The 19417-nt window shown below is 45.5% G+C and overlaps 1 protein-coding gene across 1 annotated transcript in view; it reads left to right on the plus strand.

Moving 5' to 3' along the window:
• Window positions 1-19417, plus strand: part of MAN1C1 (mannosidase, alpha, class 1C, member 1) — a 44540-nt gene that overhangs the window by 5770 nt on the left and 19353 nt on the right. Inside the window, exon 3 of the mRNA XM_010003686.1 lies at window positions 17504-17619. Within this exon, the coding sequence (XP_010001988.1) occupies window positions 17504-17619 (116 nt within the window). The remainder of the gene's footprint in view (window positions 1-17503; window positions 17620-19417) is intronic.

Consider the following 19417-nt stretch of genomic DNA (forward strand, 5'->3'; position numbering starts at 1 on the left):
CAGTGAATCAGGATATCCTCCAAATATCAGACTCGTTGGAGATTGGTTGCATGATTCATGTTGGAGCTGACATTTATCCCTGTTACAGGGTTGGTGGTGGTGTTTTTTTTTCCCCTCTGCTTTTCCACCTGCCAAAGATTACTTCTTCCAGAGACCAAGGTTGTCATTAATACTGCAGGAGGTGAGTTCCTGCTCTGCTCTCACCTTGGGTCATGCTGAGAACTGTGGCTTCCTTCACATGGTCTGTGTCAAGCATTAACTGCAACATGGGGGCTCCACTGAACCCTAAACCTCTCACAGAGAGATTTAACCTTGTTACAGCAGCTCAAGCTGACAGGTAGTACTTGTCAGCTTGAAATACTAATTTAAAAAGTTAAAACAGAAAAAGCTATTAGTGGCCTAGGGCCTTCTTTGCTATCAAAGTCCTTGTTCTGGGGCTCAGCCAGACCTGACCAGCTCCATTGTGGCAGCAGTTCTTGAAAAAATATTGATTTGAACCAAATAGATTCAACTCCTTTCAGCTGAGATTTACATCTTAGGAAAAAAACAACTCCAAACTCGGACAATTCAGTGGAGAAGAGGCCTTGGCCTAAGATGCAAAGCACAAATACATGTTCCAGTGTCTCTCTGTGTTCAGCCCTGTAGATTTGAGGACAGCTGGAAAGATTAGATGGCCAGAGCTTGGTCTGGGCCTGTCTTTAGCAGGAAGCCAGGGAAACTTCATATCATCTCAGTGTAAAAGCATTAATCATCCCAGTCTTCCTCATGAGTTTCATGAACTTTCCATTGACCCTGAAGAAAGTTTTGAGTTTAATGAGGCCTAAAAGTAGGAGAGCGTCTTGGGGTTGGTTAGAACTGATTTGCACAGCAAAACAGGGGAGAAAAAAACAAACCAACAAAAATTAGAAATTAAAGTAGCAAAGGAAAGCAGAAGAAGGAGGAAAAGTGTGTTGGGATGTTGTGTCTAGAGACCATTCTTTGGGACCTCTTTCCAAGATGCTGAGCAGTAGAACACACAGTGGTGGGGAGGATGGAAGCCACGCATGAGCAGCCCCGTTACCATGAAGACAGGGGACCAATCCAGGCTCTAACTGTATTTTTCCTTTCTTTTTTTTTTTCAGACTCTGGGGGCTGTATTTCAAAATACACTGAGGTTGTCTTTAAGCTTTTTTTGCTTCTTTTTTAAATTATTTTTTTTTTTAATCACCCCATTAAGGGTGTTGTTTGTGCCTCATTCCGGACACTAATTATGCGGAAATAATTGTCTAATCTTCAGAGATATTGAGCGTGTGATTAAAAGGCAGCCAGCTGAAAGTGGGTGTAGTTGGACTGCTCACTGATTCTTTGGATTATGGAGGTGTTGGTGGCAGCTCCACAGCAAAATCTTGAATTTAAGAGATTTGGCACTTCCAGCTGGCTTGAACTAACATCCAGCATCCACTCCAAGGATCTTAGTGACACCCCTCTGTGTTGGCTGGATAATTACATAGAGGATGCAAAGTTGAACACCAGACTCAAAGCTCCTCACTACAAGTATCTTTGAGTCTTCTGGCTGTCTTATCTTTATCCCTCTGTATTTAGCTTTTCCTTAGAAAAATCATAGAATGATAGTATGGTTTGGGTTGGAAGGACCTTAAAGACCATCCAGTCCCACCCCCTGCATGGGCAGGGACACCTCCCACCAGCCCAGGCTGCTCCAAGCCCCATCCAACCTGCCCTTCAACACTGCCAGGGATGGGGCAGCCACAGCTTCCCTGGGCAACCTGGGCCAGGCTCTCACCACCCTCACAGTCAAGAATTTCCTCCTCATGTCCAACTTCAATCTCCCTCTCACAGTTTTAATCCATCCCCCATTGTCCTCTCCCTCCCTGCCCTTGTCCCAAGTCCCTCCCCAGCTTTCCTGGAGCCCCTTTATTCAGGGGACATGAGTAGCTATAAACTGTGTAGCAAAAACCCACTTACATTTTTTTTTAATACACACCTTTTGCACTCTTGAAACTTCTGAAGAGATTAGGCAGATTCAGAGCTGGCTTTGTTGAGTAAGATTTCACATTTAGATCTTAACTGCTTTATCATATGTTTTTTGTGATACTGCTCAAGTTTCTTGCCACTTTCATTATGTATCTCATTGGGTATTCATCTGGAATAGTGTTAAGATTTTGACATTCTTCTATTCATCTTCAGGAGATCACCTTTCAAATGGTTCCTGCCACAGAATTTCCTTTTCTATAATTTCTCCAGGTTCTTGTTTCCTTTTTATTTTTTTAATCTCTCCTGCCTTTTGGGACAAGAAAAATCTCTTACCTCACTTAATCGATAGTTTAACATCATCACACAGGACATCAACTTTCAGCCTTGACACTGGTTTCAAGGTTGGATCTGTGTGTTCAGAATATTGCAGTAGGCATTTGTCATTTGAGGACCTTTATACTTTTTAAAAATAGTCTCTTTTAGCTTCTCAGGATTGTTCTTGTCTCTAGAGAGAATTTTTTGGAAGTTCAAGAAAATCCCTCAAGCCTTTGCTTGAAGCATCAGAGTGGAAAAAAAAATGGGAAAGGATTTTTTTTTACTTACTAAAATTGTTCATCCTTCTTCTGATGTTTTATTCTCAAAAAACCTACTGCACCCTAACACACTTTATATGCAGCTCCCGAAAGAAAAAAAAAAAAAGGGGGGGGAGGAGGAATCCCATCAATTTAGAAAAATGAAGGTGTTTCAAGAGACAATTCTAAAGGCAGAGGTTGTTTCCATGCCAGTTTCAGTGTACTCATAGTATCCTTGCTCTGATACAAACATGCAATTAAGAACACCTGAGTTATGCCTGGTTCTCACCACGATGCTTTGATTGGAACACGTGATGACACAAGGTTATCATTTCTTCACACAGCTGGAGGATGGGAAAGCACAAAGTATGTGATTGCTGAAGTGTAGCGTGGTCCAAGGTCACAGCATTCCCAGGGATGATCTTTGCAGCAGCCTTGAAGTGTCTGTCTTGATTTCCACATTCCAGTCTATGCTGTGATAATTCAGGAACAAAGAAACTGAGGGTAAAGTGTTTTCCTGTACAAGAGAGCAGAGAATCATAGAATCAAAAAATGGTCAGGGATGGAAGGGACCTCATCAGGTCCAACCCCCTGCTAGAGCAGATCCCACAGGAACACATTCAGGTGGGTTTGGAATGTCTCCAGGGATGGAGACTCCACAGCCTCCCTGGGTAGCCTGTCGCAGGGCTCTGTCACCCTCAGAGTCAAGAAGGTTCTCCTCATGTTGATGTTGAACTTCCTGTGTTACAGTTTGTCCCATTGTCCCTTGTCCTATCACAGGGCACCACTGGAAAGAGTCTGGCCCCTTCTTCTTGCCACTCACCCTTCGGATATTTGTAAACGTTAATAAGATCCCCTCTCAGTCTTGTCTTCTGCAGACTAAAAAGCCCCAAGTCTCTCAGAGAGCTTTCCTTGATTTCACAGAGGCCTTCTTCAGGCATCTGGAAGTGGAAGTCACCTTCAGGCTTTAAAATTGACACCTTTTGACTGGGCTAGAACATTCCTTCTCTCTTGGCAGGCTGCATCCTGGTTGCTGGGGGAACCAGCATTTTAAATTTCCTGACTTCTGTGTACATCCAAAATTGTAGCTGTGATGTATTCTGTCACTAAGGGAGCTCTGGGGGTTTGCAGGGAATCAGGCCATCAGAAGTCACTTCATGTAGCACTTCCTCCTCTCAAAATCACTTTGGTGCTTCTCCAAGGGGCATCTTCATGAGGCTTTTTGGACACCTGTAATTTTCATTCATCTTAGCGAGTAATCACAGAGCAAAGTGGAACAGTCAGAGGTCCTTTAGTCCTTCCTTTCTCAAGCCATCCCAAAGCCACCCCATGTTGGAATGTCACCACAGGCATTCTGCTTCAGTGCTTTAATGTTTGAAAGCTTGTCCTGGTGTCTGACCTCCCTCTCCTGCAGGAAGCCGGGCTGTGACTTCTTGGCCTCTCCCTGTGGATGTGATGAATCGTTTAGCATCTTATTCTTTACAGCAAAATGTTGCCAAGTTCCCTTTGGTCTTCTCCCCTCGAGGCTGAGCAACCCCAGACCTTTCCAGCTTTAATTGAAGTCACTTTCTGTGGCCTTCTCAGTGCCATTGCTCCCCTTTGAAGTCTCCAGATGAGGAGGTTGTGGAGGTTGTGATGCAAGAGGTTGTGGAGTCTCCTTCTCCGTAGACTTTCAAGACCTCCCTGGACGTGTTCCTGTGGGATCTGCTCTGAGGAATCCTGCTCCAGCAGGGGGTTGGACTAGATGATCTTCAGAGGCCCCTTCCAACCCCCACCATGTTGTGACTACGAGCCAGATGTTTCTTAAAGTGGACTCTATGTCCTGGCTTGGGCTTTCTGGAGTGAGGTGCAAGAGCCCTGAATGTGACACATACTGTGTGCCCATCCTGGGGTGGGGTCTGCTCCAATTTGCAACGTTCCAGCATTGTTGATTTGAGCTGAATTTCTGCTCTGCTGTCACCTGGATATCATTTTCTGCAGAGCTCTGTCTACCCGTTCATTCCTTATGCTTTGTGGTTCCTTGTTCTTCCCTCAGGGTGAAATACATTGTGTGTCCTGATTGAATTGCATTCTGGTTATTTCAGACTGTTTTCCCAATTTGCTAAGATTATTTTGATACCTAATCCTGTCAAGCAACATACTGGAGAGCATTTGGAGTCTTTCAGCCAGGGTCTTGTCGGTGTGACTTAAACAACATAGAAGAGAAAAGGAAGAATATGGACAGATGGTTCCAAGTGATGGAGTTAAATGTGTTCCTGCTCATCAGCTGAGATGTGGTAATGGACCATTTTCAATTCTCCTGACCCATTGCATTCACAAGTAAAATGCATTCAGATTTTTTCATTGTTGATGATTAGGGCCCTTACCTCAGTAAGCTGGCTGCTGAGCAGGATGGATTGCTTGCAGGTGTCCAGGCCCAGCACCTCCTGCTCAGTTGCATTCTGAACAGCACAGTTAATCCTATTAGCTTTATATTCAAGCAAAGGGCAGTCTCATTCCTGGATCTCTGAATTCTGCTCTCCTAACTGGGCTTGTGTTAAGGAGCAGATCGTTCCTGTGAACACACTCTGGGAGGTGATATTTCCTTGTCCTGACTAGAGATAAAACCACGTCAGGGATGAGCAGTTTTATAACCCAAAGTAGAAGGCACTGTCTGTTTTGCAAAGCCCTTCCAGAGCATATCTTGTCTGCTGAGGGAAAAAAGCTGCCTAGAGTTACAACTGCAACTCTCTCTTGTGCTGTCACAACACATCTGCCACGGCCACTTTTTGGGACATGTGTTTGAGAGATAGAAGGGTGACTTCTTCCTGGTTATTGTCACAGAGGCCCTCCTTTGAATTCTAAGATGAATTAGCGGTCTCTGCTCATTAACTGCTGCCTGTATCTCTTGGAGTCCATGGGTAATAGTTGCAGACAGGGTGTGTGTTTGTTTTAGTAGGCCTGTTGGGACCCCTCACATTAAATGATGCAAGTCTTGGAGCTGGTATATGGAGGAGCAATAAATAGTATATAATCAGATTACCCTTAACCAGTCTAAAATTAATTTCAAACATGTAGAAGAGGAGAAACCAGCTGTATTTTGCCCCACCAGCATTGCTGCTCTTGTCTTCTGCTTTAGCCTTCTTGAACTGTTCCTCCCAGAATTCTTCCTTGCTTGTCAGATTACCCATCTTGGCCAGAATAATCACCTCTGTGGCACTGACATTGGAGCCCTGTTGCCCAGACAAAGGAGAAAACCTCTATCCCAGAGGACCATTTGAACAATGATTGCTTTCAATTTTCTGCTGAGCTCTCCATAGCTGTCCCAGTCTGCCTGCTCCAGAGCCTGTGTGTCATGGGAGAAGGATTGGATACACCTGGAGAGTATCTGTCCTGTATCAAGGATTGTGTTCCTGGGACTTCAATCAAACTGCTTCCCCCTCTGTAACATTTTCAAATAGGAAGAGTTTGATTTGAGCTCTGGGAGGTTTGGAGTCATGCAATGGTGGGGCAGTGCCTGTGCTGGAGGTTGCTGAGTGGTGAAGGATGGTCAGAGAAACTGGGGAAAAGAGGATTAAACCATGGAGCTGCTGCCAGGTATTAAACACTTCAGAGTCAGTTGGCAATAGGTGCTTATCATATATCTTGTCTTCCCTTCCACTGAAGGAGGTAACTATCTGAGGGGCTGTTACTGTGACAAGCATTTCATTTTTATGCTGAACACCCTTCTTTTTATTTTCCAGTGCATAACAAGAATATTGCTAACCTGCTCCCACCAGCCTGATCTCCCCCAGACAGTCTACTTTGCCACATTCCTAAATGAGCATGAGCTCCCTTTTTCTTTCTCTCACCCATCACTTGTTCAGGGGAGAGCTGCCACTGCTAGTTCAGTTTGAATGATAGACTTAATTCTTCAGGGGAAATTGGTATTTGAAAAACATGAGTGGTTTGTAATCCAAAAAAAGCTATTTCTTTCCCAGCTGGAACACATTTTGTATTAAATTTGATCATAGCAACCTAAAAGCCAACACTTCAAGATGCTTCTCAGTGATGCCAGATTTACCTAGAAACTGTGCAGCACAGATGATGCTCACAGCCTTGTGTGGTGCAGGTGGAGCAGTGATTCACTGTCACTTCCCCTGAACTCAGAAGATCACTCCTGCTGACAATGACAAACAGACTGCCCTGGTGAGACCTCCACTGGAGAATTGTGTGCAGTTCTGGGCTCCCCAGTTTAAGCAGGACAGGGAACCACTGGAGAGAGTCCAGTACAGGCCAGTGAGCTGATGAAGGGTCTGGAGCATCTGCCTGTGAGCAAAGGCTGGGAGAGCTGGGGCTGTTCAGCTGGAGAGAAGGAGGCTGAGGGGGGATCTGATCAGTGCTGGTCAATATCTACAGGGCGTGGCAGGAGGATGGGCCAGACTCTTCTCAGTGCTGCCCAGTGACAAGACAAGGGGCAATGGGAGCAAACTGGAGCACAGGAGATTGAACCTAAATATAATAACATACTTCTTTCCTGTGAGGGTACCAGAGCCCTGGGACAGGCTGCCCAGGGAGGCAGTGGAGTCTCCATCCCTGGAGACATTCCAAACCTGGATGTGTTCCTGTGGGATCTGCTCTAGGGGATCCTGCTCTAGCAGGGTGCTGGACTAGGTGATCTCCAGAGGTCCCTTCCAACCCTCAGCTCTCTGTCATTCTGTTTTGTGAGCCACATGTTTAGGTGGTCCCAGTAGTGCTAGTCTTTAAAACCAGTTGTCTTTAGGTGGGAGGTGGGTCACCCTTGTTTGGCTCTTTCAGGGTGGTGTTACCTTTTAGACATGGTCTGATAGACCACAGGCTCTGCTTCTTTGAAGCCACATGCTCCAGGATTAGTTGCCCTCCTGTTTCTAAGCATCTTTTCAGGGAATGATCAGCACTTTGACCTTTTCTTAACTAGGGCAAGTGTGATGTTATCCACTCTACAGTGTATAGGACTATGTGAGTGGCAGCAGCCTTGGCATTGCCTTGCATGTAATGCAGGGATTTCTGATGGATCCACTAAGTATTTCTTCCAGAACTGCAAAAAAAATTAACATCTCTGGGATCAGATAACTGATGACTGAAGGGATGAGTAACCAGTTAGTAGCTTGCAAAGCAGGGGCATCACTCTGTCAGCTACCAGACCTAAATCTTTCAGGAATCATAAAATGGATCAGGCATGTAAACATAAACTGAAATCAAGGGTAATTTGTTTCTTGAGGTGATGGGATCTGTGGGACCTTGGCTTCTGTGGGGTGGAGAGTACTTGGGGAGTAGCTTTTGACCAATAGCTAGAGAGGAGAGTGAGGAAGATTAATAAGAAGGTGGGAGAACAACCTTGAGTATGAAGTGGTTTATGATGAAGTCTCTGAAGTGTAGGTGCAGTTGTTTATTTGGAAAGCAAAGAAAAATGAGGTTGCTCAAAAGCTAATGGACTTCTTTCTTTTTATTTTATTTTTTTTAAGTCTGCAGGAGAATGTGCTGATAAGAAAAGAAATAGATCTTTTCTAATTCTTGGACTACTTTTTTGTCCCTTTTATCTCTCTCTATTGCTACCTTGTTGCTCAGATGTAATTTGTTTAGTTTACCTTAAATAAAGGGAATAAAGTTACTCTGGGTTACAGCTGTCAGGTTCACAGACAAAAACCTCAAGAAATAAGACCCAGTGGCAAGGCTGGAACTCAGGTTTGGTGGCTTTTCAGGCTTCATCTGCAGGATGTAGGTGCCATTCACAGGCAGCTGAAGGACCAGGTTGTAATGAGACAATTGTGAAGACTTAACTGAGAAATTTTCTTTCTTCCTGGAAAAGCCTGTAACCTGTTTCCTACTTTCATTTGGATTTTCTATTTAATTTGTGTCAGCTGAACAAATCGTACCAGGCTTGTCCTTGATCATTGAGAACTGGCTTGATCCTACTTGTAATGTGAGCAGATTGTCTTTCTACTTGAGATTATCTTCTGGAACTGGAGGGTATCTTCCAGTACTGATACCTAGGGCCAGGTTTCTGTGCTAGAGGACAAATATGAAAGGAAAAGTAAACTTGTGGGAGTGGTTTTGCATGGCCAGTAGTGCTGTTCCAGAGGGAAGGTGACTGGCTAGTGCAAGGTGCTTAGGATGAACAGAGATGGAGACACTGAGCCAGCAGCTGAGGAGGGAGCAGGGCAGTACACGAGGGGCTGTTTGCTCAGTGTCAGAGCAAGTTGGTCTATTGACTCCTGTTTCTTTTCTTGCTCTACCTGGTGCTGAGTAGAGCAGGCTTAAACTTGGGTCAGTGCTTTCTCTGAATGTGGATTTTTAAATCTTCCTCTAATCAGCATGTTATCTTTATTTAAATTCTTTTTAAACTTGGAGGAAAATGCCTCCTGCTTTTTTGCTGGCAGGAGAAACGAAGGCCCAGAGCAAGCAGACAGCTCTGGCCTGAACCCAGATCCTATCTCAGGAGTTCCAGGCTCCCAGCTACTCCTTCTGCCTGACCCAGAGCACTCTGCAGACTGGCAAATCTTTGCTGCAAAGCAGATTTTTCAAGACACTGTGCAGTGATTTTTCACAGTTTACTCTGTTGCCAAGATAATCCTGAGCTGTGTCAAAAGTCTCTGTGTAGATTCCCCCCAGAATTCCACCATGTGCCACCAGCCAGGAGCTGCCTGCTGCTGGGGTCTCAGCCCAGCTTCCAGGCTTCTCACACAAATCTCTAGATAAATGTCATTAGTTCAGTTTGATCTCCAAGTGTTATCAATGGGAAAAGGAACAAGAAGAGCAAAGATGGACCCTTTTCAAACTCCTGTTTTAACAAGGCACTGCTTTTAATCCAAGCCAGTTCAATCTTTTGAAGCCTTCAGAACCAGCATAACCAGAAGGGATCTCAGTGCTTTCACTTCTTGTCTTGCCCCGTGTCACCTGCACCCCAAGAGGTGAAGATAAATATCACTAACAACTGGAGTCTTTTGTGCCTCAACAGTTAACAAGTTCATCATGTTTCACAGAATCTGCATCCCAATTTTTATTCCAAACAAGATTTCAGCACTAATTTTTTTTTTGACAAATATGATTTGACATAAGAACAGTGGGAGTCAAGACCTTTCATTTTTGATCTAGGTTTACATTGCCCTGATCTAAATTCCTCCCCCTTTCATTCTTGCCTTTCAATTGTAAATCTGGTTATTAAAGTTAGCAAAAAAGCTATTTCAAACTCACTGTTCTGTAGCATTTAAACAGTCCTGCTATATGCAAGATTAAGTATGATAGCTTCCTAATGACTTGTGCTGTTCATGTGAAGCTTTGGCAGGATGCATTACTGTACAGATTTTTCAAATGGCTTTGTTGAAACTTGGTAAAGGATTGTTTGCCATATGGCAGGACCAGGCCCCCTGGGTCTTGTCTCCATGACGTTAGAGATTATATTTCTTAACCTCTTTACTTGCTCCAGTGCTTGGGCAGTGCCTGCTGAATAGGTGTGTTGGTGGAGTGAGTTTGGGCTTCCATCCATCTCTGTGGCAGGCAATTCACAACAGCAGTGTAACAGCAACAGCAGGGGGACGTGGCTCCCTCAAAACAGGTGAGATGGCACAAAGAAGAATTTTGTTCAAGCTGAACTGACATCAGGGTGATAGTGCTGAAAAGCTGGGGAAGAGCTCTTGGGAATCTCTGCACCGTTTCCAGCCTTGCAGGGGCAGAGCATCTAGGCAAACACTGACATCCTTATTGTTTGCACCTGGGGAGCAAAACTGGTGAGAGTTGAGAGGAGGGCTGCTTCTCTGGGATCTCTGCACCATTTTGGCTTTGCAGAATCCCAGAATTGTCAGGGTTGGCAGGGACCTCTAGAGATCATCTAGTCCAGCTCCCCACCTAAAGCAGGATCACCAGGAGCACATTCCCCAGGGCTGCGTCCAGGTGGGTTTGAGTATCTCTAGAGAAGGGGACTCCACAGCTCCCTGGGCAGCCTGTCCCAGGGCTCTGTCACCCTCAGAGTAAAGAAGGTTTTTCTCATGTTGAGATGGAACTTCCCATGTTCCACCCTGTGCTTTGCATCAGGGCAGCTGCACCCCAGATCACAGCCCTGCAAGGCATCCAGCTTAGGGGCTCCACAGACACAGGGTGTCTGTGAGGGTTAGACCAAGCCTTCCTGAGGAAGAGGGTTAGTAAAGACCCCACTCTTAGTTACTCATCTGCTAAAGCATCACTGCTCCAGCTTTTTTGAAGACTCTCAAGGGATAGACTTGCAGCTGGAAGCCCTTCAAGTCTTATATCTGGCCTGTAATAGTCCAAATGGGCTATTTTGGGAAGAGGGGAGTGAGGGAAGGCAATTCTGTCTGTCCCTCCCATCACAGCTGCTCTGCTTTGTCTAGAACATCTGCTGAGCTCTGGAGGCTGAATATGTCCTAGGATCAGGCCACTAGTTTAGCCACTGGGAGAAGCAGGGACTGTGCACCAAGTCTGGTGGCAAAAGGACTTGTACAGGTAGATCCCCAGCCTGTAAATGCCTCACCCCAAGGACCTATTTCATTTTGGCCAGAATTGCTTCCTAGAACCCGAATAACTTCCAACACAGAACAAAACAAAGAACAAGCAACACAAAACTGATTTTTTACACCTTTTGATCCTCAAAAGTGCAACTGAAAAGTGATACCCAACAGGGAGCAGAGCTGATTGGACTTTGTAGGAATGAAGCTGGAAAAGCCAAAAGGAAGAGGGAGGGCTTGGCTCACCTGTTTGAGCATGTGAGGGTGTTTTGTGAGATGCTGGAGACTGGTCCTGAAATGCAAGCTGCTGTTCTGGCTGTCCCTTCTCTCTGGGCCTGTTATTCTGCTTCCTACTTAATGCAAACCCTCTGAGGTAGGATGAAGGTAAATGAGTCGTGCTTCGTGAGTCACTCTGTTGCCTAACTATTGTCTCTTTTCTTGTCAGTGAGTCACTGACACCTTATTAGAGCAGATGACAGACCCCAGGCCCTGCTCCCACTGGGACAGGGCTTTGTTTGGATGGCAGCTGGAAAGATGGCACGAGGCTTGGGCTCCATGGCCCAGAAGGCTGATAGATTTCCTCTGTTACAGGCAACACGTTAGCAATTTCAACTGGGAAGACAAACCATTTTCTGAGCAAAGCAAAAAACAATCTATTTTCTGGTGCCAAGGGAACGTACTGAAAATATCCTGGATGCTCTTGCAAGTGTCTGCAGCCTCTTTGGTTTTCATTTGTCTTTCTTCGCAGTCTGGTTCTGTCCCTTTTCCCTTTCCTAATGTTTGTCCTTCCCTCCAGTCCCTGGTTGCTCCTCAGTCATGTACTTGCTGTTAAGAGGAATCTACCCAGTACTTGCATCTCAGCTTGCTATTGTCTGCCTGCAGGGTGCAGAGGGTGGAGGCAGAGGTTCTTTCAAGCTAAAGGCTTTGACCTTGGCTGCAAGAAGCTGGATGAAAAGTTGTGGCTTTCTCTGATGTGCCCGTCTTCTGTTCTGTGTAGCTCCCACAGAGACTGGAGGTGGAGGAGAGCTAAACCCAGGATAATGTCACAGTCTCCTGATAAGACAATTCTTTGGTGTGAAGACACTGGTTTTTGCTCAGTAGGTCATCTTACTTCCTAAAAAAAACCCAAAAAAACCAAGGAATCCTGCCCTCTGGGCCCTTTCTAACAGGAGAGCCCAGTGGTGCTGTGTGTGTGCAATGCCTGGATCAATGTTCAGCCATGCCCTGTTGTTAACATGAGCAGATGCAAAGTGTTCACATCAGTTGAATTTCACATGTGGAACTGGTGGTTCAGAAAAACTTCAGCAAGTCAGACATAAACTCTTATTACTGCTGATCAAACGTGCAGTTTCTGTTGTGTACCTGATGCTGGTATGTTTGATTGGCCTGTTTCTGCCTAAATTGGTGGGTTTGATTTGCAGATAATGGGTAGCTACAAGGAAGTTCACAGATGCAGCAGCAGTTGTGATTGTTACCACAGTTACACCTAGTCCCAGCTTGGTGCTTTGCAGTGCTTTTCAAGCCTTAATTAGCCTTTACATGTTTGGCAGGTGGTAGGGTAGATATTCTCCACCTTTGATCAGCCCTCATGGCCTCCCTTCAAACTACACATTAAGAAAGCTGTTTCCTTTTCTCCTCCACACGCTGGCTTGCTGGGATGCTGAAGGAGAGCAGGGCCATGGGACACGTGCAGAGAGGTGTCTCCTGTGCCTGTGTCCCATCTGTGACTTGTAGGTTCCCCACTTTCCTGACTCACAGCTTTCCACCCTGGACAATCCTCGCTCAGTTTGTGATCAGGACCACACATCTGTCAATCCTTGGCCATAGTCCATGGGCTCAGGGTCAATACAGATCCTTCTGCTGGAGTCAGAGGACCCCAGGCTGTGGTGGCAGCTCTTTTCTCCTGCCCTGTGCTCTGTGGTGGGGTCAGAGGGAGATGCAGGAGCCTGGCAAGCTTTTGTCCCTCCGATTTTCTTTGGTTGTTGAGATTGGCACGTGTCTTCTAAAGCGTCCTCCCTCTGGCCTGTTATCATCTTAAACCTCCTAATAAGCCTTCGGAGTTTTTTGTCTTATAAACCCTGGCTGCAAGTGGCTTTACAGAAACTCTGAGATAGCAGGGAGGAGCCAGGATAAGCTCTTCTATCCAGATTATCTGTCCCAGCCTGGAATGAGCTGCTAGGGGCTTTATCCATGGCTTTTAGAAACAGCACTACCATTAATTCCCATCAGGGCCCTTCTGAGACTGCACTGATTGAATGGCCTTGTTTGTCCAGCCTGGTCTTGAAGCCCATTCCTGACTGCACTGATTGAATGGCCTTGTTTGTCCAGCCTGGCATTGAAGCCCATTCCTGCTCTGGGGTACAGGGTGTGTGCAGTGTCCTCTGCTCTCCAGGGAATGCTCCCTTCAGCACCTTGCACAGGCATCGTGTGAATTCATGTACCCTTTGTTAGTGGTTGCTGTGGCAGTGCTCACAAGCCCGTGGGGGGATGATCCTTCCTCTGGGTGGGTGGAAGTAGGAACAGAGCAGCCTTGTTGCCTCCATGGATGTCTCCATTCTTCTCAGGCACAAAGGAGCAAATACACTTGTGGCTCTGGACCGGGTGGCACAGGCTCCTTCAGCTCAAGAAGAGATGAACCTTTGTATTGCCTGCCATGAGCAGCTGGTGTGCTGCTGTTCTCAGATGAAACCTCAGGCAGAGGCCCTGGCACTTGTCACATGAGCTGCTATGAAGTCCTTCAGTTAGAAATGCCCCTAGACAAGCATCCTGAGGTCCTGGTTCTTCCCAGTGGAGGGTTCCTCTTTCCCATTCAGAATGGCCATGGACTCTCACTGGGCAGTGTAGGAGCTGCTGTGGATCCCAGAGCTGTGTCCAACAGACACACCTTCCCTTTTGGCTGTCACCAAAGTGACCTTGCCTTTCCTCAGCAAGGTGTATCTCCACTCCAAGCCAGTTTTGCAGCAGGATGGGAGGAGCTTTTCATAGCACACAAGGCCTTAGATTGTGGAGACAGGCAGAAGCTTGGACAGGGAGTCCTGCTTAAAAGTCAGCACGACCATTTCTGGGTACCAGCAGAAGGTTTCTTTGGAGGGTTTCTTGGTTTCTACTTTCAGCCTCCCCCCCCGAGAGGTACAATAAGGCTGAAACCAGTAATTTAGAGAGGGGAGTGTCAGCAGGAGTCAAAGTGACAGAGTGGATTTTGATTCCTTTTCCTTTTGAAGCTGCTTCCCCTTTGATATATCCCTCACATTATAACGTGTAGATGTGGAAAGGTGATTATTTTTTAACATCTCTCAAGATAAGCAGCGTGTCAATCCAATATTACCCCCTTTGCTAAGAGGTGCATATATATTGTAATAAACGTGTCATGGGATGTACAGAATCATCTTCTGACAGCTGAGTCTAATCAGAGCCATTGGACATTGTATCACAAGTTATGTCATGATCTGATGAAGCAAAGTCTGTCAGGAAGATGCTCCTGTAGCAAAGGAATAACATGCCAGTGTGCACAGGGGGGTCAGGGCCCTTCCTAGGTGTCCCCTCTGTCCTGACAAGTGAGACAGACACAGCAGCAAAGTCCTGATGCCTGGTGCACTCTCTGCATGGTTGTGGAGGGGGTGGAGGTTCATTTTCACCCTGCTCAGGAGACATCTGAAGCTGAGATGGTAGCTCATGGTATCACCACAGACTATGTCAGCTGCAGGAACAAGAAGTCATCCCTGCATTTTGCAACTGCTTCAAAGCTAGGAGAGAAGAAGGGAAACATCAACAAGACCCTTGTACAAAACACACAGCCCAAGGTTCTTCAGACACAGAGTGTTTAGGGGAATGTTTAAAACCAATATTTAAAATGATACAAAGACAAACCAGAAGGGAAGCAAGGTTTGCTTGGTCAAAGACAGGGCAGAAAGCTGAGCAACTCGAGCAAGGCTTCAACCAAGATCTGAGCAGGTTCCTAATCCCCCATGCAATTCATGTATTTAAAAGCCTTACTAGATGAAAACATGAAAGGCTCTGTCAAATCAAGCTATATTTTTCACTTCAATTAATCATCCCCAGAAAATTGTAACTTTGTTGTCTCTTTGTCTGTGTTCAGTTTGAGCAAATCCAACTTTTCTCATTGTCTCTGCAGATTATGAAAGGCTTTGTGGATTATATCATCAAATTAAATCGAGCTTGTTAGTGTGACTCTCAGAATATCACACTAATTGGCTGTGCCTCAGGCAGCAGTGCTCTTCCTTCTCTTCTTAAAATGTTTTTCCTGCCTCAGTGTTGCTCTGAGCTGGTGTGTCTCTCCTTGCTAATAGGAAAGTGTATAAAAATCACATAATCGTTAATATCAAAGAATCATTAAGGTTGATAAAAGCAGCTCTGGCTGCAGTGATGTTGTTTTTCATGGTCACTGCTTTTGGAAAACATGCCCATGCAAACATCAGCTCAGCTGGTTTTTAGGAGCCACCAGTTGATCTAGTGGCTGTTTGACTCCATCTATTGCACTCTCGGAGATGGCTCCAGTTAGATGATCATTTCACAAGCCTGTAGGAATAAATGGATTTCTAGAAGCTGCCTCTGCTGCCTTCATCCCTTCATCCCCCTGTTTCCCATGCAGGCAGCATACGAAAGGCAGCAATCAGTAGTGGAGCAGTAAAGTCTTGGTTGGGTTTTTATTAAAGCAATGATGTGCTGACTGGCTGAAAAGTGTCAAAACTGCAATCTTGTAACATCAACAAAATAAGGCAGGATGCTTTTCTTCCTGGAGAGGAATGCTGAGAGCATAAATGAGCCCAGCATGAAAGTGGTGAATCTGAGCATTTCTCCCCTGGGGAAAAAGGTTTGATGTATGTCAGGCTGGGTCACTTTTTTCCTTAATAAGAAAAGACCAAAGTCTTAAGGTTCATGACTCATGACCCACCTTTGCCTTCCTCTCCCCTCTGCAGTAGTTCCTCGACAGTGCATCCAGCTGGGTTTTCCTCTTTTAAGCAGAACTAGAAGTGAAGAAATACTGAAGGTACTACAAAAGTCAATCTGAGCATGCCATGAAAGGCTGGGAAAGCTTAGGGAAATGTGGGGTGGTATCTTAAAGCCTGTTAGTGAGAAGGAACTGACCCGAGTCACATAGAAATATGTCTTGAAAAGCCCTGGGACTAAGCAGTGCCTGTGAGACTTTGTGGTCACCCTGGAAAAGGAGCTGATAGGGACAGAACTGGTACAAGCAGCTTCTCCAGCAGAAACAAAAACTGAACCTCATCCAAGTGTTGTTGCTGCCAGAGCCTCCAAGAGGTCTGGCTGTCAGGGGGTGGGCAGGAATGTGGCTGCAGTGGAGCAGTGTGTGTGTGTGGGCCTGCACGTGCAGCTGGCTGAGGCAGGGACAGCAGGGACAGAGGCAGCTCCCTGCCTGTGTCCCTGCTGAGCTACATCCGCAGAGACTGATGATGATTCCAAACTGGAATCCTCCACGTGAGGATTTGTGTTTGCTGAGTTACCCAAGAAAGCAGCAGCCTTTGTAATTTAAGCACAAAGGGGTCTGAGTCACAGTGTGCTTCATACCCTTTGCTTTCCCATGCTAAGGATGCTTTTAGGGAACCCTAACAGAAATGAAACTCCAGCACTGAGATGTTCCAAACCCAGGGTCGTTAACACCTCTAGTTTCATTTAATCTCAACTGCTACAAGATTGTCTGTCTTTGCATCCTGTGTGGTTTTCTTGGCATGGCATCCATGTCATTCTCTCTCACTGGAAGTTCTCCCTTTGTAGAACATTGTCATCTGCTGGAGTGTGGTGTGCTGTGGAGTGGTGAGCGTGCTCACAGGAACTGCTTAGTTAGCCAAGGGAAGGGAGATGCCCCTAAAGTCAAACATCAGGATGGATGTTTGACATCCATCGAGGTTAGTTTCTGGTCTCTCTGCTGCCAGGTGAGGCTGTGTTTTGTATATATGCTGGTAGTGGAAAACCCTGGGTCATAACATGGTGCAAAAGGACTTTGTGGCTCACATAACAAACACTACGTCAGGACAGAATTATCAAAGTCCTGTCTTGGATGCTCTTGCACAATAGAAATAAAATTCTCTTCCCTCACTTAGAAGAGCTTTTATGCTTTTAACTGAGTTAGAAATAGGCTTAATTTAGGTTTACAGTTGAAGAAAGATTAGAAGTTGAATTGCCTAACCTCTTTAGCCAAAACAAGAACTGGAAAACAAGGCCAAGACTTGTAGTCATGACTGGTGGCTTGAAGTGTGGACCTTGAGCTGTTCCTTTTGGGTATTTTTTGCTGAAGTATCAAGCCTTTCAAAGTTGAGGCTCTTCAAAGCAACCCTTTTTGGGTAGCAGAGCTCACTAGTCCTGTTAGAAGATCTCAGCCTAGACCACGGCCAGTCTGGATTCCATCCAGACATCCCCAGTACTGGGACTGGAAGCTGCTGCCTGTCCCAGCTCCTGCAGACTGATTCAGAGCTAAAAGAGGTTGCATGAGTGGGGTTTCATGATGCTGTTCTCTTTGCAATGCAGGAGGCCTTCGAGGAGCTACAGTGATAGATGCCTTAGATACTCTGTACATCATGGAACTCGAGGAGGAATTTCAAGAAGCAAAGAAGTGGGTGGAGAAGAGCTTTGACTTGAATGTGGTGAGTCAGTTACTGGGCATGCCTATCTGGGTCTCAGAAACTCCGTGTGTTTGGCCAGTTTTGATCTGTCTTCTCTAAGAATAAAATATTGAGGCAGGATCTATGAAATCTGTGGGGGAAGAAACTACCCAGCTCTGATTTATTTATTTTTTTATAGTTTTTTTTTAAGACCAAAGTCCCTGTGATAATTCACCCCATCTTCTGCCTGTACATGGCCCAAGGTTCCAGCCAGGGGCCACCACCAGATCAATCCTATGGTGTCTGGCTGCAAATGAGATTCAGTGTTTAATGTGTTTTGTGTTTTGGTCTGGGTTATAAAACCAGCTTTTATTATTAGGGAGGACGAGGAAGTTTTGTTCATCAAAGAACAAGTTCTGTTTCATCTCAGTTAAATGCCTGCCTGTGATAAAATAAGTTTTACTTTTTACATGCTATAGATTGAAAAGGCTGATCTCCTTGGCTGGGCCCTTAGTGGGGATGGCATTCCTTCTTTGCAATGCAGGAGGCCTTCGAGGAGCTACAGTGATAGATGCCTTAGATACTCTGTACATCATGGAACTCGAGGAGGAATTTCAAGAAGCAAAGAAGTGGGTGGAGAAGAGCTTTGACTTGAATGTGGTGAGTCAGTTACTGGGCATGCCTATCTGGGTCTCAGAAACTCCGTGTGTTTGGCCAGTTTTGATCTGTCTTCTCTAAGAATAAAATATTGAGGCAGGATCTATGAAATCTGTGGGGGAAGAAACTACCCAGCTCTGATTTATTTATTTTTTTATAGTTTTTTTTTAAGACCAAAGTCCCTGTGATAATTCACCCCATCTTCTGCCTGTACATGGCCCAAGGTTCCAGCCAGGGGCCACCACCAGATCAATCCTATGGTGTCTGGCTGCAAATGAGATTCAGTGTTTAATGTGTTTTGTGTTTTGGTCTGGGTTATAAAACCAGCTTTTATTATTAGGGAGGACGAGGAAGTTTTGTTCATCAAAGAACAAGTTCTGTTTCATCTCAGTTAAATGCCTGCCTGTGATAAAATAAGTTTTACTTTTTACATGCTATAGATTGAAAAGGCTGATCTCCTTGGCTGGGCCATTAGTGGTGATGGCGTTACTGGGATTTGTGCAATGGAACCTTGCAGAGAAGTGGGAGCACACAGGGAGCCTGGATGAGGAAGGAAGGGCATCATATCTAAGCCTGGCCATGGATGCTCCCTCTCTGTGGCCCCTGAAGCTTTCTCAGCCACTTCTCAGAGCTGGTATTAGACTTGCTGGGACTCTGGGTGCAAGACAAGCCTTGCTGTGCCATCAAATGAAGGATCCTGGCTGTTAATCTAATTTTGTGGCCAGGGCCCCTTGCCTTGGCTCTGATTGTTAGTCTCCAATCCAGCTCTTTTCTTTACCATGGGAGAGCTGATGGGATCACATCCGTGGCGGACGCTGAATGTTAAAACTAGAAAGCAGTTCAAACTTGCATTTTTTTCATGCCAGCCTAGTTGTCTATTGTGAAAAATTGTTCCTCCCATGGGGACAATGCTTGCAGCTGCCTTTACAGAAAAGCATAATTTGGGAGGGCATGACTGGCATTTGTGTATTCATAAAGGGAAGACCACATCTGATAAATTTGGTGGGTGCTCTCAGTGCGTTGATGAATCAATAAACAAGGCACAGAATCAACTGGGAGATAATTTATCTGGATTTCATAAAAGAATTTAATCTTGGCCTGCAGAATACATTGATCTGTAATGACAAGAATGAATGCTATGGATTGATCAGTGGAGTCAGAAAGCACAGCAGAGGGAGGGAAA

The sequence above is a fragment of the Chaetura pelagica genome, unplaced genomic scaffold (assembly GCF_000747805.2).
Source record: "Chaetura pelagica isolate M959 unplaced genomic scaffold, ChaPel_1.0 scaffold698, whole genome shotgun sequence".
NCBI classification, from domain to species: Eukaryota; Metazoa; Chordata; class Aves; order Apodiformes; family Apodidae; genus Chaetura; species Chaetura pelagica.